Source organism: Pinus tabuliformis, chromosome 4_1 (assembly GCF_031772625.1).
Source record: "Pinus tabuliformis cultivar Carrire ecotype Pingquan chromosome 4_1, CPIR1, whole genome shotgun sequence".
Taxonomy (NCBI): Eukaryota; Viridiplantae; Streptophyta; class Pinopsida; order Pinales; family Pinaceae; genus Pinus; species Pinus tabuliformis.
Window position 1 is genome coordinate 158,606,632 of NC_142303.1, and position 25,267 is coordinate 158,631,898.

Sequence of the window (25,267 nt, forward strand, 5' to 3'; positions counted from 1 at the left end):
CTTCTGAGTGGCATAACTTTTGCATACAAACTTTGATTGAGGCAATTATTGCATCGTTGGAAAGGTTTTTGTGTGTAGAATTACACAACAAATTGTGACACTTAAGCAACAAATTTTTACCCCTAAAAAACAACATTTGATGCCTCAAATTGCTCCTGAAAGTTTTCATATTTTAATTTGAAAAGATAGGCTCCCCCAGTGAAAATGGTCTCGTTAGTTGATCCACCCACTTTTTTGCACTCTAAAAGCATCAAGATGGATGAAAAACAATAAAATGATCCAATCGAGATCAATGACACATAATAAAGTGCATAGACCAAAATAGTGGTAGAATATTTCTCTATACATATGATGGAATTAATGTTGTGGAGGGGTAGACTATATCATGGGATATCTAAGAGTCAACCATAATAGAGATTATTTTAGTTTTTAGATGTCAAAGGAAAATATTTTGTGATGAATCAATTACCCTTTATAGATAATACATGATTTCAAAAATTTACGTCTTTTAGGGGTATTTTTTGGATTACCCTTTTAAGATAGGTTTAAATGCCTTGGAAGGGGTAATAAGTGTTCAATTTTAATTAGTGGTCGAGTGGTCGGGATGATGCATGTTTATCGATATTCATAAATTATTGTGGGTTAGAAAGAAATTATAACTTACCTTAGAGTATCATGTTATAGCTTTAACTTACTCTTCGATATGTAACATTTAAGAAGTATGATATATTCTCATTCCTTAAAGAGAAAGATATGACTATTGGAAAAGTATGAGATATTCTCATTTCTTAATGAGAAAGACATGACTATTGGAAATTTTTGTACGGAGAATAGTGAGATGCTCTATTGTCCATAATGGTTGAAGTTGTTAGAAATAAATGAGTAAAATGATAAACATAATATTACATTTTTTTTTAAATACAAGTGGACTCTATCTTAAATAACACAAAATTAAATTGAATAAAAAATAAATATAAATACATTCGACAATATTTAGGAAAAAAAGAAACAAATCCAAATAGAGGGAATTTAATTTCTCTAAGTGTTCGATAGATTCAATGATGCCATAAAAAAAATTGAAAAATAAAAGCAAATCTAGATACTTTAAAGAGATGAATTTTAGTATAAAAAATATCAATCTATTTTCATAAAGATTGAAAATCAACATTTTAAAAATAAACTAAAGAAACAATGATGAGTTCCATGATGAAATGGGGCAATTTGATGAGTTCCATGATGAAATGGGGCAATTACTTGAGTAAAAGAACTTCTCATAGAAGATAAAAGAACTCTTAGAATGATATTAAGCTTCCTTAGGCTTCCATGGTCCATATGTATTGCATGTACTCAATAGGACTTATGAATAGGACTTAACATGGTACAGGGACAAGGACAGTTCTCGAAAGGACTCAGACTTTATTGATAGACTTACATTGGTACAGGGTCAAGGACAGTTCTCATCACCAATTTCTTTGTTTCAATTTTGGCAATGCTGAAGCCATCTCGGTATTTGTAGAGGTGGTAGAAAGCTCTGAGAATGTCAAAAGCGTATTTCTTGGAAGAAATTGGAGCCTTGCTGGGTTTCATAAACTCCCAATTAAACTCAGGGATCTTGCCACCGATCATGGCGTTGACATGGCTCAGAGCATCTTCCTCAGTTGATCCCGGATTATCTTTCATATAACAGGATATCGAAGAAGCTTGTTCCCCACGACTTCTCTCGGCCTGCAATCACCATGGGGTACTGTGATCACTATCATGCAGTTGAAATTCAAAACCAAAACAATTGATTTCATTGGAAATGACATTGTAGATTCAGGGAATATGGTCAGGAGGAGAAGGGTTAATTGATCTTTCTCTTGATTTCAGATTTCTAGAGATTCCCAAAAACTGCAATTTACATAAAAATGCCTAACAAAAAATGTCAGTTCACCTGGTAGCCACAAATGTCACCTCGCAAGCGAAGAATGGAAGATGCCAAATCATTAAAGGTGGATGGAAAATCGATTTCTGGCAGGATGTGTAGAGGAAGAGGAATGTCCAGTGTGAGGATGGGTTGCAGTGTGGCTGCTCGATACCCAAAACTCACCTTCCCGTTCTCTAAATATTTCTCAAATGTGGGCACATAACCACTGGAGATCCACTTTGCTTCTTCCATAAACGCATCGAATAAAGCTTCCCACTGCACAGCAAAAAAACAAAATTCGAGGAGGCATTTCATGCATCAGAAAAGAGTTTTTGATGTGCAAATAAATCTATTATTTCGATTAACTATTGCTGCATACAGTTTTTCGCGCATAGTCCAGCGTATCCCAGCCTTGAGTTTTCTCCGCCTGTCGAGCCATTTCATTAACACAATCGTAAAATGCCATGTATACTCCTTTCATATATTCAGGAAGGCACTCTGTGGTCGATGGATCCCATCTGATTACAAAACGGATAAGACAGTTAATGGGTAAATGTACAGCGAAGTGTTTTTTTTTTTCAATTTAAGTGAGGCTGAATTTAGTTTTCGGGATAGTTTAATACTTAAAGAAAGAACCAAAATAGAAATTTGATAAAAGTTTCCTTATAAAAGTTGTACTCCACTGACTCATATACTTCATACTTTATTATACCTGACTCATCTGCTTAACTGCAGCTGACTTATACTGAACACAATAAACTTTTATACTGAACAGTAAATTTATACTGTGAAATTCAAGACTCCAATTTTACACCATCAAAACACTAATTCTAAACCATCCCAAATATTCACATGAATTCTACCTCATTAATTTCTTAAAAATAGTTTCTCTGTAATTTCTTTTCTGAAATTCGAATGCTAAATCTAAAAATTTGATGTAACTAAATTTATATCAACCAACAAATTTACAACTCATAAAAAATACCAAAACATTATTACTTATACAAATCAACACAATTTTGCTAAGTCAGTTAATGGTTAATCCTTATTCATGTAAAATCATTGGGAAAGGTGATTTTTTTTTTTTCTCAGTTTTTCTAGGTAACTAAAGTTCTAAAATCACTGTTGAAATTGATTCCTATATTTTATTTGGTTTTGTTTGTAAATTCATATTGACCTTGGTTGTAAAATCATTGTTGAAAGTGATTACTGTAATTGGTTTGTTTGTGCTTTGTGAGTTTATGTCTGGTGTTGATTCTGGGCAGATCAAATTAAGTGTTAATTATTGAATTTTCTAGTAATTGAATACTGGAATCTCCCATCAGTAGAAGTCAATTAGAGTCATCTTTGTGTTTATTGCAGAGTTTGAAATATTATGGATTTGATGAATATGAACAAAGTACTTTAAGTCATATTATTCAGATTTCTAAAATTTATTAACCTTATTTGATATTGCTATTTTAAAATTAAAATTATCAAAAAGGGATATTAGTTATTCAGGAATTTTAATTAGACTGTAAATTTTAGAAATTTAAATGATATGAGCCAAGTTAAACAATTGACTTAGGTCATAATTATGGAAATATTTAAAAGTTGATCATGAAAATAAGGATGACCTTGTGAAGTCAAGTGCAAGGCCACCCAAGATCAAACATCTAGGCTATTGAGCATGTACTAGGGGAGGGGATATGCTAAAATCCAGTGAATTTAGGGTTGGTGTGGCAGAAGGCTGGGTGCAATCCCCCGGTGATTTGGGTGCAATCCCTTTTGACTACTTAGATGCCCATGGGTAGGAGTTTCTCAAACCAGGTGTCAAGCCTGGAAGAACACAAACATGTGCAATCCCTTTTGACTACTTAGATGCCCATGGGTCGGAGTTTCTCAAGCCACGTGTCAAGCTTGGAAGAACACAAACTGGTGCAATCCCTTTTGACTACTTAGATGCCCATGGGTCAGAGTTTCTCCCTTTTTGACTCCTTAGATGCCCATGGGTAAGAGTTTCTCAACCACATATCAAGCCTAGAAAAGCACAAACAACTTGGCAAACAAAAATGACCTTATAAAATAATGATATATAACCATAACTTTTTTAAAACAGTTAAAAATAATTATCGGCTTATATCTAAAACTCTTCTGAATTTTACTAAAATGACAATCATCACCTCTTAATTGCTGCTGTGAAAAGTTCCAACTCCTCCATCTTTCCGTAAGTGTCATAAATATCATCCAAAACTATTCCAAGATAGCACAGTTTAGCAAAGCCCAGTCTGAATGCAGAATGTTTGGGCTCAGTGGCAATGCAGGAGGCCAACGTGTAAAATTCCACGTGACGATGCCGAGTGAATGTAAGTTGAGCGAAACCCGAATCTTTCCACCATCTGCATAAAAAATTTATAGATGAATATTAGATGATCAGAGCACCCAATTCCAAGTTTGTATGTGAAGAAGACAGAATCCAGTGGCACGGTTCATCTACCTGGAGAGATGTTTTAACTCTGTCTGTTGTAAGGAGTGAAAGAGATTGAACTCTATTTTTGCAAGCTTTAAAAGCTTTTCAACTGCCATACATGGCTTCCTGAAAAAACCAAAAGAAAATTGCAATTTTCAAATTTCAGCAATTTAGATAGACACTAATTAATAGTGATACTTATAATGTGTTTGCAATTTTTTTTAGGGTGATTAGATTGTAAATTTTGAAATATTTCAAAAATAATGAAGTAAAATAGTTAAATTTATTCATGTGTTTGTAATTTTTTTTAGAATAATTAGATTGTAAATTTTAAAATATTTCAAAATTTTGATAAACATGATTGAAGTTAAATAGTTTTTTTGTTTGTCAAGTTGTCTTTTGTGTTTCTCTAGTTTTGACTTATGGCTTGAGAAACTGTGACCTCGGTCCTAAGCTGACTAGACTTTAGCATGTGTCTTCCCCTAACAAAAATGCAACAGCCTCCATAAGGTTTAATCTGGATCTTAGGAAAGCCTATCCTTAACCAATAGTACTAGTAAAAATTAATAAATAAAATTAAATAATTAATTTCACTCCTATCTATCCCATACCAAAATCTAGTAATATCTAAAATCCAATTATCCATAACTCATAAATTTACAAACAACTATATCATAAAACAAACGAATATATTTCCTCAGCTTACTTAAAATATGGCGTAATCTCCTCTCCTAATACTTCAATGTAATTCCTGGTTTCCAATCTCGGCAAATCTGTGAGCCACCCATATTCGAGAACGTACTCTATCTGCGACCCACAACATTAAATGTCAAAATATAATATAATATCAAGCAAGTAGGAGGTTCTAAATTTTTACCGGTGGCTCACCTCTTGCGAGAGACGGGAGCCCTGAATTTTCGTCAGGGCTTCTTTTAAATATGTTGTAGCGAAGGTTTCAGCCTCTCGCATAACTCTCTCCCCAGGAAAGGCAATTAACGAGGCCCGCAGTAAATTGAGAATGCCTTTGATCTCTCCCTCTGTCTGATTGGCAGAGTAGGCAAACTCCCCCTTTTGGTCTTGGAAAATCTTAAAAACATCTGTAAATGAAATAAAAACTTGTCTTAAAGCCTCAGCAAAAGTAAATTTGTGTTCAGATTTTTTAACTGTATCTAAAAAGGTGTTATAATTAGAATGATTTTTATGATAGTTATTGTAAATAATTTTTTTGATAAATATTTAAAAATTTGAAATCTCACAATTTTATATAATATTTTATCATTTAATAGGTAACTAAATTATAATTTTATTTTAAATTATTATTATTAATAATAAAAATAATAGTTTATAGGTTAAACACATATATATTTGAAAAAATATGGAACAAGATTCTTATCCATGAAATTTACTTTTTTTTGCCATTTAGATTCTAAACTTGTAAAGAGGCTTTGTTATAATACCATGAGCTGATACCAAAACTTATCAGTACAACATGCGAAAGAAACAGTAAGTTAATTCATGTGACACTTGTTTACATGACATTTTTTTTCCAATTAATCAATTTAATTAAAAAACAAAAAATACATAATTACTTAGATAAATGTCAACTTTTGATTCATGTATACTACTAAGAATATCCACCTAATAATCATTGATAATTAAATTAAAAGTCTAAAAATTTTATTCCAAAATAGACATTCCTATAACATAATAAAATTTAAAATATTATCTATCTCCAAATAAAATATATTATTTATCTAAATTAATAATAATAATAATTTTTCATCACAAAAACTGAAATTATTATAATAATATATTTAATATATTACTTATTTCCAAATTAAATATATTATTTATCTAATAATAATAATTTTTTATTATTTTAAATAAATTTAAATTATAATTATTTATAAAATAATTTTTTTAAACATAATCATTTTAGTATTTTCTATTTTAGAAAACCCAAACCATATATAATATCTAAATGTTCTATCTCTTTATATCTATGTATTCTACCGTTTTATAAATGCATACCTGAAGACACGCTGTATCCATGTAATCGTAGAGTTCTAAATGCCAAAGCAGTTGAGTTGAGATCAGCAACAACACTATGTCGTCCACATGCAATGCCTTTATCACTCCAATGACTGCTGTGTCAAAACAATTTATTTTTACGTTGTGTATTTTAGTAGTATAATTATATAAAAAATATATCTCATATCTATAATGTTTTTATCATCCCAATGATTAATGTAGTTGATATGGTTTAAAATTTCTTAAATATAAAAAATATTGTAACAAAAAAATTATTGCAACACAAAGAATGCCTTATTAATATACATATTTACATAATCAATCATGTATAAAAAAGTTATGGGTCAACTTTAATTTGCAAAGAAAAAAAAGAATTACACATTTTATTCTTATTGTAAAATGGACTATTTTGATAAAGAAAATTTGCTTATATGTTAATTTACCCATCTAATTAAAATATGAACTTATTAAAATTGGAATAATCTCAAATCCCTACAAAATTGGTGGGTCTAGAGTCATGTGGCACAAATATAATTTAATTTGGGAAAAAAAAGAACTACACATCTTATTGTAAAATGGATCATTTTGCTAAATAAAATTTGTCTATATAGTAATTTCTCCATCTAATTAGAATATGAATATATTAGAATTAGAATAATCTTAAATCCCTAGGAAATTGGTAGGTGGGTAGCCATTTTGCATGAATCTAATTTTCTTAACTTATTAAAAGTCAATGCAACCTAACAAACTATGTAACACACTACAACCATTGATAAGCATTCAACTTAAGCATATATTGAGCATATTCCCTTAAGAATCAATCTAGGGATCAAATAAAAATAAAAGAAGAAAGTCGAAAAATCCTCTTCCACCTTAAATTGAAATAGGAAACCTACAACAACTACTATTAAAAAGCAACTTAGTTTAATTATTATATTTTTAAAATTTTTGAGTCACCTTCTGCTAATAAAATTTGTTATGAAATTATAGATTTTCCAAATAAATTCAGCAATTTAAACTTATTATTTAAAAATAAATAAATTAATCTATAATAAAACATTATTAAAAAATATTTAATAATAAAATTATATATTAAATATAAAAGATATTTAATAATAAATTAGGCTTATAAAATATAATTTCTTTGACACTTAGCTATTTTGGATTTCTCATTTTTTAGAGGACTATATAACTTAAAAAAAAATATTTAATAATAAAATTATGCTTTATATATATTATATATATAAATATAAATATAAAAGGTGACTATATAACAATCTGGATTGACCTGTAACCATCTTCGATGGCTACTGAATAGGGATAAAAAGTTCAAAAACATCTCATAATTATACTAAACATTAAAAAATAAATGGTTACTTAACGTGAAAAATATCTAATAATTATACTAAACATTAAAAAGTCCCAAAACATCTCATAATTATACTGAACATGAAAAAGTTCAAAAACATATAATAATTATAGTAAACATTAAAAAATAAATAGTTACTCAAAGAGAAAAAGGTCAACAAAACATCTAATAATTATACCAGGCGTTAAAAATAAACAGTGGCTATACCTGTAAACATCTTCAATGGCTGCTTTGATTTCATTTTCGAAATGCCTGCTAATCCCCAAACGCTCAGCGTTATCGACCATCCAAAGGCGTTGAAGGAAATAACATGTCTCATCGTCTCCATCTTCAATCGAAATTGAAGCGAACATCTCCTTTATCTCGCCAATAAGTTTCTCAGCAACATCACTGTACGGAGATGCCTGCTCAAATATCGTAAATTGCAGTGCAGGTTAGAGCTCTTTCAAACTCCAAATATGGGAAATTGGAGTACAAGAGAGAATCAGTCCATTCTAAAGAAGGAACGAAAGAAAGAAGTTAATGAGCGTAGGTAGTGTGGTAGGGACGGTTTGTTGTTTTTTTAATTTGAATTAGAATTGCAGTTGTCTATAACGCGACTTTTTGAAACTTTTTCTGGTGGGTTTTTCCGGTCGAAATCCTGCGGGAATTTATTGGAATCGCAAGTTTGATAGCTAGTTTCTGCACAATGAAAGCGTCCCAGGGGTTTTCCAGGCTGTTGAATCCAAATATGCAGTTAAAAAACCATTTTAACCGCAACAAATCAAGATTTAACCTCAATTTCTTCGGCCAGATTCCGTCACCGGAATCTCCAAAAAATCGCATTATAGACAACTCCATTAGAATTTCGTGCTTTGACATGTTCGTGTGTAAAGTAATTAAAAAGAAACAAATTAAAATGAAAGTGAATCACCTCATAAGGCGTGGAGAGCGACTGTATGAGAGCATCGTCCCACAGGTTGGAATGATAATCGCCTACTCGTCTTTCTGCATCAGCTACAGCCAAAGTACTCATGGTGATGGCGGGTGTCTCACAGATTTCTCCGCCCTACACACTTGGAAATGGCCTGCACAGTAGTTGTGAAACGAAATTGCTACCGGCTCGCCTATATATAGAGAAGTTTCCCAATCAATGATTTTTGAACAAAGTGGGGAACTTAGATCCATAGATTCCCTATCCTCTCGTATTCATTGTCATCTACTTAATTTGTCAGCATCTTAAGAGGAGTTGAGTTAAGATTCCTAATTTTTCGTAACAACTCAATTTTGATATAATATGGGCATCCTTAATCACTCAAATTTAATAGAATATGGGCCATAGTCTTAAGTTAAGATTCCTAATTTTTCGTAACCACTCAATTTAGATATAATATGGGCATCCTTAATCACTCAAATTTAATATAGTATGGGCCATAGTCTGCAAAGTTAAATGGTTACTTTTTAGTAATCACTCAAATTTGATATAATATCTGTTATTTTCATTATTGTAAAATTAGGAATTTTTATCTAAAATATTCCCAAATTAATAAAATAAAATTTATAATATGCAATCAGTTTCGTTATTTTTAAAATTTTCAAAATTTTCATAAAACTTAACTTTGATATTTTTTTATTTATTCTTAAATTAAAATTACAAATTTTGAATAAATCATCTTCATACCAAAAAAATATTTTAATAATATATTTATTAACAATTTCACACTTTCCAATGAATATTTAAATTCATTATTAAGTTCACTAGATTAATAATAAATTATTTTATTTATTTTTACCTAATTGCTATTTCACAATTACATTTATTTAAAATTGATGTAAAATTTTTTCTATATAAACGAAAGAGTTAATATGCAAACCATATCATATGAGGGTGGGTAGACAAAGTTAATATGCAAATCTACCCTCGCCATATATGAGGATGAGTACCACATTTATGAGGGTGAGCATGAGTGCAATTAATATGAACCATACCAAACTATAATATAGGATGGGGGCAATTAATATGTAAACCATACTAAACTATAATAATGAGGGTGGAGGTTGAGTTGAGGGGAGTTAATATGTAAACCATACTAATTATAATTTTTGGTGTCGTCGCATCCCACTCTCACTCTCTCATATATTATGATTTGCACATAATATATGAGAGTGAGAGTAGGGTTGTAGGAAGTTAATGTGGAAACCATAATTATTATTAAGGTTTGTACCTATTAACTTCCATATGGGTTGCTTATTAACTCCCTGTAGCCCCACCCTTATATATTATAGTTTGAATATTAACTCTCCCCATACCCACCCTCATATATTATGGTTTGCATATTAAAGATGGAGGTAAAGGGAGTTAATATGCAAATTATAATCTCATATATATGAGGCTATGGGTGATGGGAGTTAATATACAAACCATAATTAGTTTAAATATTTTCATCCATTTATTTATTTGGTTTACTAAAACACCAAATTATATACATCACAATTTAACAAAAAAATATTAGCATACACTTTAATTTATTTTCTTATGTTAAATATAAAGAATATTTTAATAATTTATGGTCAATTATTTTATATAAATAAACATTTAAAATTATTATTAACTTCACTACTCCATTACAATTACAATTAGTGATATATCATTTCATTACTTACATTTTTTTAATTTCTATCATAATTTTATTTCAATTTAGAATCTATTTCCAAAAAACACTTGAGATACAATTAGTTCATGGGTCTTCATTATTTTAAGTACATGTTTTTATCATATACTTGTTTTCATTTATTTTCTTTAACAAAAATACATCACAATTTAGTACAATTTTTATCATATACATGTTTTTTTCTAATACAATTTTCCATATATATATATATTAACAAAAATGAGTATTTCTTCTATAAGTTTGTACTCAATCGCAATAAAACACTTGTTGATGTTTACATTCCTTTTCCATGCAATTGTTCCTTGAAAGGAAGACCAAGAGGTGGAACCAGAACTTTTGTTATCAAAACAACTACTGTAGATGACTTACTTACTGCATATAGTCGATAAAACATATAACTTTCAAAACTAATCCAATAAAAGGATATATTTGCAACAAAAATTCAGGTCTAAAGAGAGAGAGGTCAACATTTACAAGCCTATTGAGATCAATTGACATGTTGCCATGAGGCCTATTCGAAGCACTACTTGTTGAGCATTGAATTTCCCATGTTGCTAAATGCATTTGCATGTCACTAATAAACTTGCATAGAACATCCATTTCATTGTCTTGTCTCTCGAATTTGGCCTTTAAAGATTGAGCTTCTTAAGTGAGGAAGACAATTGTATTTGATTTCTATTGTAATTTCTAGTTTAAATCCATGTTCTCAAGATGTAAATATTCTATATTCTGAGGACCCCTACTTCCAATACTGTTGTCACCTACAACAACTAGTAATTATTTGCTCAGTTCCATTGACCCTTTATTAGTGGTGGGGATCCAATTTGTAGTACTAAGAGGAGTTGGGGATCCAACAGTTGAAAGGGGTACCAAAAGGTATGATGAGGGAAACTAAGAGGACCAGGGAGGGGAAGAGGGGGAACTAGAGAACCCCTGACTCTGAAAATGTAGAGAGAAAATTTCCAAATCGACACATAAAGACACAAATTACAGAAGTTTACTACAGGAAAAGATGATATCAACCAAGCAAATAGAGGGATACTTAGAGGTCAAAAACAATTCAAATTGGTTGTGAATCCCTTCGTAGCTATGAACCCTGAGACCAGTTACTTCACCCCAACCAATCAGATCAACATTTGATGAATCCAAAAAACAAATTTAGAGTTTTGGATTGAATTTGGAAGGGGGGGTGGTTGTAGGGGGATTCACCACACATTTAGACTAGAAAGTCCACAATGCATCGGAATTGCCAATCCCCTTATCTCCAACATTTCCATTGACCATGAAAATGGACTAGTCATTCCCTAATTCACCAATTAGAATGTTGAAAATTACACATATAGTCTTTCCAATCAATGAATCCTATCAACATTGTAACAAGCTTAACCTCCCTAGAGGCCATATACAGAGCAACTGAGTCTATCCATAAATTTGTTTGTAGTGCCAGAGAATTCACATGGAGAACATATCTCATCGCTATTAAGTTTGATGATTAGCCACCACGTTAAACCCATCAACACTTCAGGTGCCAAATCCTAATTGAGGTTGTGACGATGTTCGGCTTGAGTCCCCTCCACATGCGAGGTATTATGAAGAGGATCCTCAACATGACGTGCCCGCATTCCAATTGCCACCTTCTATTTTATAAAGTGCCAAGTGGTTAATGCATGATCCATATTGATGGGGTTAATATCTAAGAGGGGGAGAGTATAATAAGTGCCCTCAATGTTCTTATCATATATTTCAATTAGATTAAATGGAGTTGTTCTAAAAGGATGTAGGAAGACCATTTTTGGAGAAATACGAGTCGTGGAATGTTTCGCGAGTCCTTAAAATTGTTGATGTCAACTTGACTTGTTTTTAGAAGACGAGCAAGGCTTGCTTGCTCATCCGCTTCCTTATTTAAGGATCTTCGGATATGGAAGAAAGTCTTGTGTTGAAATTGATTAAGGGCCCCAATAATTCTATGAAGTAGGAGCTTAAGTTGATTGTGTTAGGAAAATATCTTTTATATAGATGATGGATAGTGAGAAGAGAATCACCTAAAATTACAAGCTTAGTGATCTCCATTTTCTTTGCTAAGCATATTTCAAACAAAAACCCATACATTTCAACCTGGTTATTGGTCCTCTTACCTAGTCCCAAAAATACTTAATCACTTATTTTCATTCGAGATTAAAAAAATCCCTCGCCTCTCGTGGCTTCTCCTCCCCTCACTACCCACTACCCTTTTAATATAAAAAAATATTTAACAATATAATTTATCATCAATTATTTTACACTTTTAACTGACATCTAAATTTATTATTAATACCCTACTCCATCATCATTATAATTTTATTTATTTAAATCTATTCTAATTTTAATTTAATTTAAAAATTATTTCAAAAGGCTTGATTTAAAATTTATTTCAAAAGACTCTACGATCACAAGTAGCTCACAGTTTTTCAATCATTTCCTTTACATAGTTTAGCAGACCTGCCAAAACATATACATCACAATTTAGTCCAGATTTTTCTCATACACCTGTCTTGATTTATTTCTTTTTCTGGTTTAACTTATATTTGCAAATTTCTATTCGTCATTTCCTTACGTAGCAGTTTTCCAATTATTTCCCCACATAGTTTAGCAGACCTGCCAAAACGTATACATCACAATCACATGGGATTATTTTGTGAATGGCTCATCATGACTTAGACTAGTCATTGGATATAGGCCAATGACCACCCCATTCTCAGTGTCACCTGGGATTTATGGAGTGAGATCACCCTTTAAATATCCACTTGGGACTTATCACAGTATGATTTTTTAAATATCGAGTATGTTGTGATTAGAATTAAAAGTTCTATTATTATTATTAAATATCTATTTGGAACTTATTTAGAGTAGTGATTTTTTAATTGTTATTGAAAATTAAGTTTTACATGTATATATTTTGTAAATGAGATATATAAAAATTTAAAATTTAGTATGAATTGAGACTTTATGTGAGTTGGGAGCTCATTTCTTGAATTTTATAATAAAAAACTAAAAGTGTTTCTGATAGGATTTGAAACTTGGTACTAATTACTCAATAATTTCGAAAAAAAATAATTATTTTTATTATGAATTTTTTTTAAATTAAAATGTTACTAGACATGGAGTGAGATCACTTTTGAAATATCCAAATTACCGTTTAAACTTTGACTCGTTCTTGAAATATCCAATGTAATGATCAAAATTAAAACAGTTCAATAGTTTTTTGTTTTTACTTTGACTCGTTCTTGGAATATCCAAATGTAATGATCAAAATTAAAACAGTTCAATAGTTTTTTATTTTTTTAAATAAATTAAATTGACAAGCATGTATGTATTGATTTAATTCTTATAAAGTAATTTTAAGATGAAATTATAATTTAATTTTAATAGATATAAATAGATTACATATCTATTAAAAAAAAATTCATTTCTAATTATTTAAATGTTAAAGTTTAATTAATAATCAGATAAATCAGTTAAAATCTCAATAAAATATAATAATAAATATATATTGTTATTATTTCAAATATAAATTTTTCATGGATATAATAATATATAATTTTAAACACAATTTCAATGTATTATATTTCTCTATAATCATGAGTTCTTTTTATAAATAAAGGATTTGTATTATATTTTGAATTATTAGTAATTTTTTTTTTTTAACAGAGTTGGTTATTAGATTTCTATTTCAAGCAAAAAAAGGAGGCAAGCTCCCTTTACGTCGGTGCAAAATGGAGAGAGGCATCTCGGAAGAAAAACAGAGGGCAAACAATTCTTATTTTCCATACCCTTCCCTTTTTGGTTATGAAAATACCAATTGGACTATTCTTATAAATACATTCGAACTGTTTCAACAATAATTTGCATTTACATAACATAATAAAATAATAGTGGAAGAACTTTGCAAAGGGGAAAAGAGAAGAAATGTAGAATCTAATTTTTGTTGACAGAAGATTCATGATGAGACGGAGGTTGGTTCTTGCTGCTTTGATAGTTAGAGTTCTCTCCCATTTGATTGATCAGTAAATTCTTCAAATAGTTGATCGTTTCATCCATGTGCTTACATTTGTGCTTTAGAGCTGCAATTTCCTTCCTTTGCTCTTCTAGTTGTCTCTTAAGGAAGGAGTTCTCAGACTTTGCTTTAAATTTATAGTCCTTGATCATTTCTCTAATCTACTCGTTCATGAATTGTTTGGCTCTACACACAGCACAACTCTCGCACTTTGGCACATTTTCCAGAGGATTTTGCTCCAATTTTCCTGAGGGATGCACACGTCCTTTCCTACAGGAAGAAGAAGAGGCAATAAGAAGTCGAGAGTAGATGCTAATTTTTCCACATGACAGGCCAATGGTGACCGACAACTGCCACTGAGAGGAGAATAGAGATTCACAGGCTAGAGAGACTCTCTTAGGAAATAACGAAATAGGCCAAGAGTCGAGGTTGAAGATAATCCACCAAAGTTGTGCAAAGGGGAGAAGCACGGACCACTAGAGATGCGCAAAGGGGAGACGCACAAACCACTAGAGCTGTGCGACGGGGAGAAGCAAATAACACCAGAGTAGCGCAAACGGGAGAAACAAATGCCACCAGATCTGTGTGAAGGGGAGGGGAAAGACTAAAGCAGAGAGGGTTAGATCAAACACTAAAGAAGCACAGTGACATTTACAAGATGATTGAGAGCTGCTTCTGTGACAAGGCGGAAAATAAAGGAGAGCGCATGGAACTAACCTCGTAGACAAGAGAAAACCAGAGAGAATGAGCAACGAAGAGTTGAGAACAATCATTGGGAGAGGAAGGCTATATAGTTGCGCTGAGGGCCACTTCAAGATAGAGAACTTGATCATTTCATGGCGAGCTTGGGTAGCTATTATTCGCTTGATAGACAAACTCTGAAAATGATGTTTGTACATTGTGATTTTCCTGATTTTTGTGAGCTTCTGATTTCTAGCTTTTCGCACTGAAGCGAGTGTTTCCTGCCTTGATGTTCTCGGCTTGGATGCAAATCTCTGCAATTGAAGGATTGAGGTCCTATAGGATTGATTTTTGAGAAATCTCATTGTCAATTATGGATTCTCCCACAGGACGATTAACTGCCAAATTGGCTTGCATATCAGCAGTACAATTATTTTCTCTAGGATATGATTGAAGGTGACTTCTCCAAGATACTGAAGATTTTTTTCCACCCTTTTGGTCATTTGACTCATCATCTAGTTCTTGAGGCTTCTTCTTTCAAGCATTGATTGAATAATTATTGTAGAATCCCCCAATATGTTTGGATTCTTGATATCGCACTGCCTTAATATTTCCATTCCCAAGAGGAGACCATATGCTTCTACCCTGTTGTTGGATAATTATCCTAATCCCCATTCATAAGTGATGGGATTGATTCCTCCTGGATCGAAAATGAGACTTCGAGCTCCAACCTTGCTTAGATTAGACTTAGAAGCTCGATCAAACAATAAACAGGGCCTATTTAAATTTTCTGACCATGCTTTGAAATCCTCTTTTTTAATTCTGATTTTCCAGTTCTGAGCACTAATAAAAAATCTACTGATAGTTGTATTGCTAATGTTTGTTTTTTGCTTCTTGCTCATCGCAAATTCTAACTAGGTTCTTTCCTTGTGTTACATATATTTGTTATCTATTGCTTTGGCTCCTTTGGAGTTGATGAATTCGGTTGTCATGCTCCAAGTTTTAGCCAGAACTGTTCTGTTGCTTGGAGTGCAGTCCTTGAAGATCCTCTGGTTTCTTGCTAACTAGATTTGCCAACATATAAATGAGGGAAAACTCAGCGAATATCTTTTAACCGTTTCTTTATTTTTTAAAGTATATGGATACTTTTTAGAAGCGTATGCATAGGTAGCGAATGCAGTATACTTACCCCCAGTGGTCTTACTAGCTCTTGCAAGCAGGCACGAGCAAAAGGACATCCCATGAAGAGATGCTGGATGTTTTCTTCATTCTTCTGACACATTGCACAATGTGAAGGGCCTTCATAACCTTTCTTTTTAATATTATCAGCGGTAAGAATCTTGCCTTTGAGGAGTGTCCACATGAACACTTTGATTTTAAGCAGGGATTCTATTTTCCATGCCTCCCTCTAGAGTTCCCAATCACTATTTCCTTTCTGATGTAAGGTTTCATATCCAGATTTCACTGAAAAAGCCCCTCCATCAGGGTCCAAATGAAGAGTATCCTTTGTGTCCATACTCAATGGTGCAACCCTTTTAAGATGAGATATTAGTTTCTTCCATTGAGGGACAAGGCCTTGGGGTAGATTGAGGATCCTCCAGTCCTCCCAATATCCATCTCGCCAAAGAGAGATATCTTCCAGAGTACTGACTCCTTTGGTTTCCATACACCTTCTTAGATCTTGTAGATTTTCTTGGAAAGTTATAGGTTGATTTCCCATTATTTTGTCCTTCCATATTTTGATGAGTTTGCCATTCCCAGGGATCATGGAGGAGTTTTCTTTGATTAGGGAAAGGGTCTTTGTAATCAAACTCCAAACCTGGGTGCATGGCCTTATTGGGGAACCTTTTTCTAATAAAAGAATTCTATTATGGTTCATATATTTTTCTTCTAGGATTTACTTCCGCTAGCTGCTCTCTCCAGTTATAAATATCCATGTTATTTTGGCCCCCAATGCCAAATTCATTATCCCAGGAAGTCTTATAACCAAACCACCTTTCTCATAATGCTGTGTTACTTCATCCCATTTTACCAGGCTAAGCTTCTTTATTTCTACTTTACTTCCTTGCCATAGGAACCCCCTGATTACTAGCTCGATTTGTTTGTGTATGCTTGCAGGAGCTAGAATTGTTGCATACTGATAAATTGGGAGTGTTGTTAGTAATGCCTTGATTAATACCACCATTTCTGCCATGTTTAGTCAGTTCATTCCCTAGTTTTGCACCCTTTTCTTTTTTCATTTTTTCAATGTACTTATTCCATATCTTGGTCTTCAGATTTTCTTTGGAGATAGGGAGGCCAAGGTAATGAAAGTGGCTCCATTTTTCTTATAAAGAGATTTCTAGAATTTATGATATTTTTTGGAGAGAGCGAAGAGGAGTGTTCCATCAGAAAATTCTACATTTTTTATTATTTGGAAGCCCCGGAGAGACTCCCATAAAATTGTTCAACACCTTTTTTATTCTTCTTTCCATTATACAAGAGGCCCCTCCCACAACCAAGGTATTGTCTACGAACACAGAGTGGTTTATGCTTTTTACTTCTTCAGAAATTGAGAGACTTGTGATAGACTGATCTTGTCTGCATTTTTCAAGATTTCGGCTTAGAGAGTCCACCATAATAATATATAGGAAGGGAGATAGGGGGCAACCCTCTCGAAGCCCTCTTGAACTTTGGAAAAATTCACTTTGTCTTCCATTGATCAATGGTGAAATCCAAGGAACCACTATATAGACCTTAATTATGTCTATTGCCTTTTTTGAGAAACCAAACCTCTGAAGGACAACCACAAGGAAGCCCAGATTGACCCTGTCAAAAGCATTTACCATATCAAGCTTGATTATCATTCCTTTTTCCTTTTTCAGAAGGCTAGAGTGCAATGCTTCTTGAACTATTAGAATATTGTCAAGGATTTGTCTTTTTGGAAGAAATCCTCCTTGGTTTTCTGAGATAATTTATGGGAGCATTGCTTTTATTCTATTTGTCAGAATCTTTGTAATAATTTTGTAGGAGTTACACAGTGAGATCAACCTGAACCTACTAAAATTATTTTCATTCGATTCTTTTGGAACTAGAGTGAGGAAAGAGGAATTTTTGAATCCTGTTATCATGTATTTCCCAAAATATTTCTCATCATTCTTACCAAATATTTTTTTATGATACTCCAATTATTTTTGTATAAGGAGATAGGGAACCCATCCGGGCCTGGGGCCTTATCTGGATGTAAATCCCAAATAACAGCAACCACTTCCTTTTCTTCAACTTCTTTTCTAAATTCGTTGTTTTCTCCATCACTGATTTTTCTTGGGGTATGCCATAAAAATTCTTCATACTCATCATTTGTTGCTGAGGATGATAACAAATTTTTATAATATCTAAAATCCTCCTTATTTATTTCCTCTTGTCCTCTCACTTCTTTTCCTTCGTTATCCTTAATACTGTCTATTTGATTTTTCATTCTCCTTATCCTAGCAGTAATATGGAAAAAAGTTGTATTCTTGTCTCCTGCTTTAAGCCATAGGCTTTGGGACTTTAGTCTCCACTCTTCTTCTTTCATTCTGTTTTTCCTATACAATTCCCAATATGCTTGCTTTTCCTGCCATAGACTCTCCTGCATTTCCTCTTACTACTCTTTTTCCACGTGAATTCTCTCTATTTTTTCTATTATTTCTAGCTTTTTTTGTGTGTTTCTAATTGTTTTCTCCTTGCCCAATGTTTCAGCTCTTTCCTTAATGCTTTAAGTTTAGATTCCAAGACATAACTAGGAGAGCCTATAATTTGATTTGCCCATACTTCTGCAATATTTTATTTAACTTCTTCATTGTCGTTCTAGATGGAACTGAATTTAAAAGGAACAGAGCCAAAGTTTTCTAATGACCCAAGTGAAAGTTCCACCAGTTTGTGATGCGATGCTATGTTGTGAATGATTTTGGATTTTATTTCACTGAAGGAGGTGGCTATTTCATCTTGGATTAGAAATCTGTCAAGCTTTTCCTCTATATTATTTTTACCGACTCTTTTGTTGCTCCATGTATACTTTCCATTGCGAGGAGGCATGTCCATTAATCTGCAAGTTTCCATAATAGATTCTACCATTTCCTTTGATGGATCAACATTATATTTCCCACCAAACTTATCTGCATTCAATACCAAGTTGTGATCCCCTCTTATATTATGCCTATGTTTTGGACCTACAAAAGATAATTTTTTAAGGTGGTCCAACAGACTTCCTAATCCCTGTAGTGATTTTTTAATTTTTTAATTTTTTAATTTTTAATTTTTTAAAATTTTATTATTATTATTATTATTAATTTTTATTTTTTTTATCCATTGAAACTCTATTTTGTGTTGAATCAACTCCCAATTCTCTATTTTACATAATGTACAAATACCTCTTAAAGCTTCATTTGTTGGAATTGATGTTCCTTGGTAGTTTTTAATTTTTTGGGTCATTGTTTCCATTTCTTTTTCATTTATCTTTGTCTCTTGAATCATAAAAATATTAGGCTTCTTTGATAGTCAGGAGCGTACGTTAATGATGCTTTTATTAGGGATTCCTTTAGATCATCAAAGGAAGCTTGCACAACCTGATCCCAGTTGAAGGGTACTTCTTTTTTCAAAAGATGCATATAACCTTTAGCAAGTTCGGCATAATTTGGAATGAACATCCTCAGAAAGTTTGCTTTCCCTTGGAGTTTCTGAATCTGAAGCAAATTTGAAGGTGGAGGCATATCAATGATTGCTTGAACCTTACATGGGTCGAGTCGAATTCCGTCCTTAGAAACTACGAAGCCAAGGTAACGACCTGAATCGACACAAAACACACACTTGTGTGGATTGAGTCGTATCTTGTAGTGTCGATAACGTAGAAATATAGCTCTCAAATGCTGCAGATGATCAGTCCGCTTTTGCGAATGAGTCGGTAGATCGTTGAGATATGGTTGAACAATGTTCTTGATGTCATGGAAGGCATAATTCATAGCCCACTGGAAAGTTGCCCCTACGTTCTTTAAACTGAAAGGTAGTTTGTGGTACGCGAATGTGCCCCACAGACATATAAATGCAATCTTCGACTAGTCCTGTGGGCGGATATTTATTTGATTATACCCAGAAAATCCATCCATAAATGAAAAGATTTCGCATCAGGTGCATTCATCAATTATCTGGTCGATGAAGGGTGTAGGGTAGTTGTCTTTTGGACAAGCTTGATTTACATCCCTGTAATCGACACACACTCTAATCGTTCCTTGATTTTTCATCACAGGAACAATATTGGATACCCAATCAATTAGAGGAACCGGGTAAATGAAACCAGCATGTAAAAGTTTTTCAACTTCTTCCTTGATGACAGCGGATTTCTTCGGGTGCACCTGTCGAAGCCGTTGTTGTACCGGTTTGACATCTGGATACATCTTGATTTCGTGTTCAACTATGCTCGAGTCAACACCTGGCATTTCTTCATATGACCATGCAAAGACATCTCTGAATTTGATAAAGAGAGCGCAATATATTTCTAGTTCTAAAGAAGAACAAGATTTGTCGACATGAATATTCTCTACAACATTAGGTTTGGTCGAGATATTTATGGTGATAATTTCTTCAATATTGGATAGATTTCGCTCGGAATCCACCGTATTTACAGTATTTGATAGAAAATCAAAAACTGAAGGATGATTAAGGTCATTGGAATAATCTTCGTTGTAATCCGGAAGATGGGAACGATGGTGGTAATCTTCCCATGGTGCCTCTCCTATCATCATCGACTGAATAATTCCTTCATCTGTAGAATGTACATGTGAACAAGGATTTGAAGAGGTGCCATATTCCTTTGACCTATCTATCCAAACACTCGATGAGCATTGATTTGGGTTTTCTGCCCATGCCGAGAAAATTGATTGCCACAAAATTTCTATTGGGCTTGGAGGTAATACCTATTGATGATCCATGCTAACAAAATGTTCGGAAATATTCTAAATGGAAGATATCATATTGCAGGCTCCTATCGTGGCCACTTCCACCAGATTTCTTGGAGGCGATAAGGAAAAAGTACCCATCAAGGCCGGGTATTTTAGTAGGCCTACTCTGACATTTTGAAGCAAATGAGAGCTTCCATGGATCATTGGAATGCTTCCTGTAACTTGTGAATTGTTGGGGAGAAAGGTTTGTTGATCAACGATTGTAATTCCTCCTTGAAAGGGAAATGCAATATTTCTAACGTAAGTTGACACAACAGTTGCCATATCGTAAATCCAGGGCCTTCCTAGTAGGATATTGTAATTGAGGTTTCCATCGATGACTTCGACATCAATTTCTACTATCTTGCCCCCCAGTTCAACTTGAAAGTTACTTAAAATCTCGTACGGGGTGTATGTTTGTCCATCGAATGATTTTAATGTCGTTGATGATCTTGACAAGGGTGGTGAGCCTAAAGTTTTCCAGCAACTCATTGACATAATGCAGGTAGATGCCCCCTCATCAATAATTGTTACATGAACAGTTTTGCTGAGGGCTTTCACTTGGATGAGGAAAGCGAGTTGTGCTGGTAACTGAGGTTCATATCCTTTATGATTAAAGGCCACAAGATTGGAATCCGCTGGGTCAATCCCACCTATTGCTGATAATAGAGCCTGCTTTTGGGAGGGGCAATTTTGCAGTACTTCAAGCGTCGACATAACGGATGGCGATTGGGCCAAATCCTCTACTATATTATAATTCTGTGCTACTCGAGCACGAGGATTAAATGTCGATTTTTGTACTACTCCCTTTGGCAGCTTTATCGTTAGCTCAGGAATGATGGGTGGCACAACTTCGGTCAAAGTTGTTGTCGAACTACTAGGTTCATCTGCAGCCTTGTTGTTCGACCGCTGTGGATTCCCATAATCTTTATTCCTTGTCGATATCAAAGCATCATTTTGTTGTTTCGAAATGGACAACATAAGCACTGGGATGGGGAAGCATTGTCGCTAGCAACTGGATTGGTTTCTGGGTTCGGAAACAGATCGGTCAATATTGCTGAAGTTTTTGAACTCTTAAAGAATTTCTTAATCTCAGCTTTATACTGACAATCTTTCATCCAATGGTCTTCATCACATATGTGACATGGCCCAGGAGGTTTCTTTTGCCCATAAGGGTTTGCAGAAGATTTTTCAGGAGACGAATCATCTTGTTTATTCTTTTTACTTTTCCCTTTCTTCTTGCCCCCTGGTTGCTTTGGTTCTTTGCCTTTTTCGGTCGACACGACATTAACCTCCGAGGCAAGAAGTTCTTCATTCGCATTTTGACCAAAAATCGTACGGTCTTTCTTTGATGTAGCCTTTGCGGTTTTCGTGCTGGTTGTACCTATCATGCCATTGTCGGCATGAGATTCTTTTTTTGATTTAGGAGGAGGAATGAAAAACTCTGGTCTAGGAGCATCAGGAATTTTGTCATAGAGCATGCCAGACTAAGTATAGATCAAGTCTATATATTGCACACGAGCAATGACTTGCTCTTCAGTGACAACTCCCCCCTTAGCCACATCTTCTGTAATAGAAGGTAACAATGACTTAATAAACCATTCAGCTAGCAACTGATCAGGAACATATGTTTTTACCATTCGAAAATGACGTTGCCACTCATGAATATGATCAGAAATGTGAGTGGTTGTTGTCTGCTTAAAATTGGTAAGAAGCTCTTTTCCTGTTTTATACCTTATTGGTAACTAAAAATGGGTTAAAAAGGTGGTGGCAAGGGCGCTGAAGTTATCAAATGAAGCTCTAGGCAATTCGATGTACCACTTCGCTTCCAGACCAGTTAACGTTCGCTGAAAAAGGTGAAGCCTAATCGAATCATCATTGAGAGTGTTGGACCAACACCACAGATGAAAGGTCATCACATGATTCGACGGATCTTCACCCGGATTTCCATTTAATTTAGGAATATCTGACAGAAGTTTATGAGGAATCGTTGGCCACCAAGGGGCGTAAGCAATTGGATCATTTGTTAGCCAATTCAGATCTGGTAATTCTAATGTTGCGATGGAGGGCAACTGTTGATTCAGGTTTTGCGAAGCATACCCAGAATAAGATGGGATCGCCTGAGCAATGGGTATTTTCATACCAGCATAATGTATTTGATGCTGATAACTTTGATAAGGTTGATGGGCATAACCATTATGATATGATTGATGGTAACCATTTTGAATATACGGCTGTCCATTACCCGCAAAGCTTTGTTGCTCAGGTCCTCGGTAAGCTTGTTGGAATTGCGGTTGTTGATATTGCACCAGCCATGGTTGTGAAGCCATTTGCTGTTGTCCAATACTGGATATTTGACCAAGATGAGGGGTGATAGTACCCGTTTGAGCCTGAGTCGCTTCAGTTAAGGAGCCACTAATCGGAAATTGTGGTTGAGTCGTTGAGACAAGAGGCTATTGTATTACGACCTCAGAGACTTGAGGTTGACATACAACAGGCAACGCTTGTACTTGCGACACCGTCACAATAGCCAGTGTAGTCGGAATATTCAACATAGACTAATTTGGTTGTATTGAATATACAACTCTTGGTTGTTGAGGCAGTATTAGCACCCAAATACTGGATGCAGTTCCAGCTTGACCCAAATTCTGTTGTGAACTCTCATATGGTTGTTCTCCCGGAGGGAACAAGGAAAAGGCATACTGCCCCCCATATGGCGACAATCCAGTGTTCAAAGGGAAAATTAGTCTTTGTAGACTGGAATGCCCAAATTGACACTGTTGTGAAGGATCAATTTGTTGAGACTCAACATAAGAAATTCTAGATAATATTCCGGATGAACAAACAGGAACAAACCATACTGTCGAAACAGTCCCTGGGTGGACTCCATCTACCGGTTGAGAGCTAGTTGGGACAGATGGTATACCAACGAAAATTGTTGGAGTAGTGGCAAGAGGTTTTGCTACTGTTGTATCGGATGACACAATCCTAGATGTCGATGGTTGTTCAGACATATTAAGTCTATCCAAAATATTTCCTAACGATTCTACAGGAACTTGCGATGAAGGGTGACTAACTTCTGTATCAGAAGGATATAGGTGGATCCCAGTTCCAAAATGCAATGGTGTACTGGATGGAAGATCCTCCACAATCTCTTCTATAGCAAGCAGTCCAGGTGGAAGAGGTAGATCGTCAGGTCCGTAAAATATTTCTGGTGCCGAAGAAGGTACACACTCTGCAACGATAGATGTTAGAGGGGTGACACCTTCCGAATAAGTCCTAGACAGAGCTTGTTTGGGAATAGAAGTGTTTACCATTACACAAGGATCGGTTCTAATTTCCTCTTGTAACTGTGGAACTTCTTCTGTAGAGGCATGGATACCAGAAATAGTTGGAGTAACTGGAGTCTATGAGGATGTTGAAACACAAGTTTCAAACAAACCAGGAGATTTTGACCCAGTTAAATGAGATCGTTTGGCTCGAAATGGTTTTGTTTTCGGAGTCAAAAATGGTTGACTCGTTAGCCTCTGCGAACGATGGGGTTTTGATTGACTTTCTTCCACGATTGTGGATTACTTGATCAAATCAAAATAAAAAGGGGAAAATGTTATTCCGAATTAAATGAATTTTATGACGCTTTGACACAACTTGCTTTTTCAATTTTTAAGAGTCGAGAAAAATCTAAAGATGACTCTAGTCGCCTTTGATTTTTAATGAGCCTAAAGTGACAAGTGCTCAGATGGACCTTTTCTTTTAGGGAGTCTGAAAAGGAATGAACGTGAATTCTCTGGAAATCTAGACAGATGGATTACCAAACCAATCGCAAAACTGCAGAATACTTTTTACGGTACGACAGTCAATCTTCCCGAATGCTGTGTTTGGTGCATTGCGATCGATAGGGTGGCAGACACGGCTTCCTAAGGATAAAGGATGTAGCCTATTGTGGTCTCCAAATATATACTCGACGGTACGTGGGAGAACAAGTCCGTACTGGCACTTGTCGTCTCAAAGAGGAGGAATCACCCAACCTATGATGAAAGCGATAGTTACCAAGCTTTACGACGCCGGAATACATCTCTAGCCTAGACTTCTAGATGTTGTGCATTAGGTTCCAAAGCGTTTTTATGTTCATTGAGGTTTATTTTACAGTTGATCTTTCTTAAGAAGTTTTCCTTTAAGGTTCACCGCGTGAT

General features: G+C 34.1%; 1 protein-coding gene across 2 annotated transcripts; it reads right to left on the reverse strand.

Annotated features, from left to right (window-relative positions):
- Positions 1-1,243: 1,243 nt before the first annotated feature.
- LOC149174675 (alpha-farnesene synthase) lies at positions 1,244-8,851 on the reverse strand. 2 transcript variants are annotated; one of them, XM_089422655.1, is made up of 10 exons: positions 8,669-8,851; positions 7,963-8,159; positions 6,387-6,502; positions 5,244-5,452; positions 5,062-5,162; positions 4,383-4,481; positions 4,069-4,284; positions 2,286-2,424; positions 1,934-2,182; positions 1,244-1,725 (listed from the first exon to the last, which is right to left on the reverse strand). In XM_089422655.1, exons 1-10 carry the CDS (start codon positions 8,768-8,770, stop codon positions 1,429-1,431), a joined length of 1,725 nt encoding a protein of 574 aa, XP_089278781.1. In that variant the 5' UTR covers positions 8,771-8,851; the 3' UTR covers positions 1,244-1,428. The 2 variants fall into 2 exon arrangements, with proteins under 2 accessions (XP_089278781.1, XP_089278782.1); XM_089422656.1 differs by having other exon boundaries at positions 1,248-1,725; positions 6,387-6,499.
- Positions 8,852-25,267: the final 16,416 nt, after the last annotated feature.

Excerpts from the sequence above, each read along its gene's own strand:
- LOC149174675 (XM_089422655.1), bottom strand. The coding sequence starts at position 8,770 with ATGAGTACTTTGGCTGTAGCTGATGCAGAAAGACGAGTAGGCGATTAT. Across the intron at positions 8,160-8,668 it reads CGCTCTCCACGCCTTATGAG|GCATCTCCGTACAGTGATGT; the intron begins GTGATTCACTTT and ends ATATTTGAGCAG. Across the intron at positions 5,453-6,386 it reads TGGATACAGCGTGTCTTCAG|ATGTTTTTAAGATTTTCCAA; the intron begins GTATGCATTTAT and ends TTTCATTTACAG.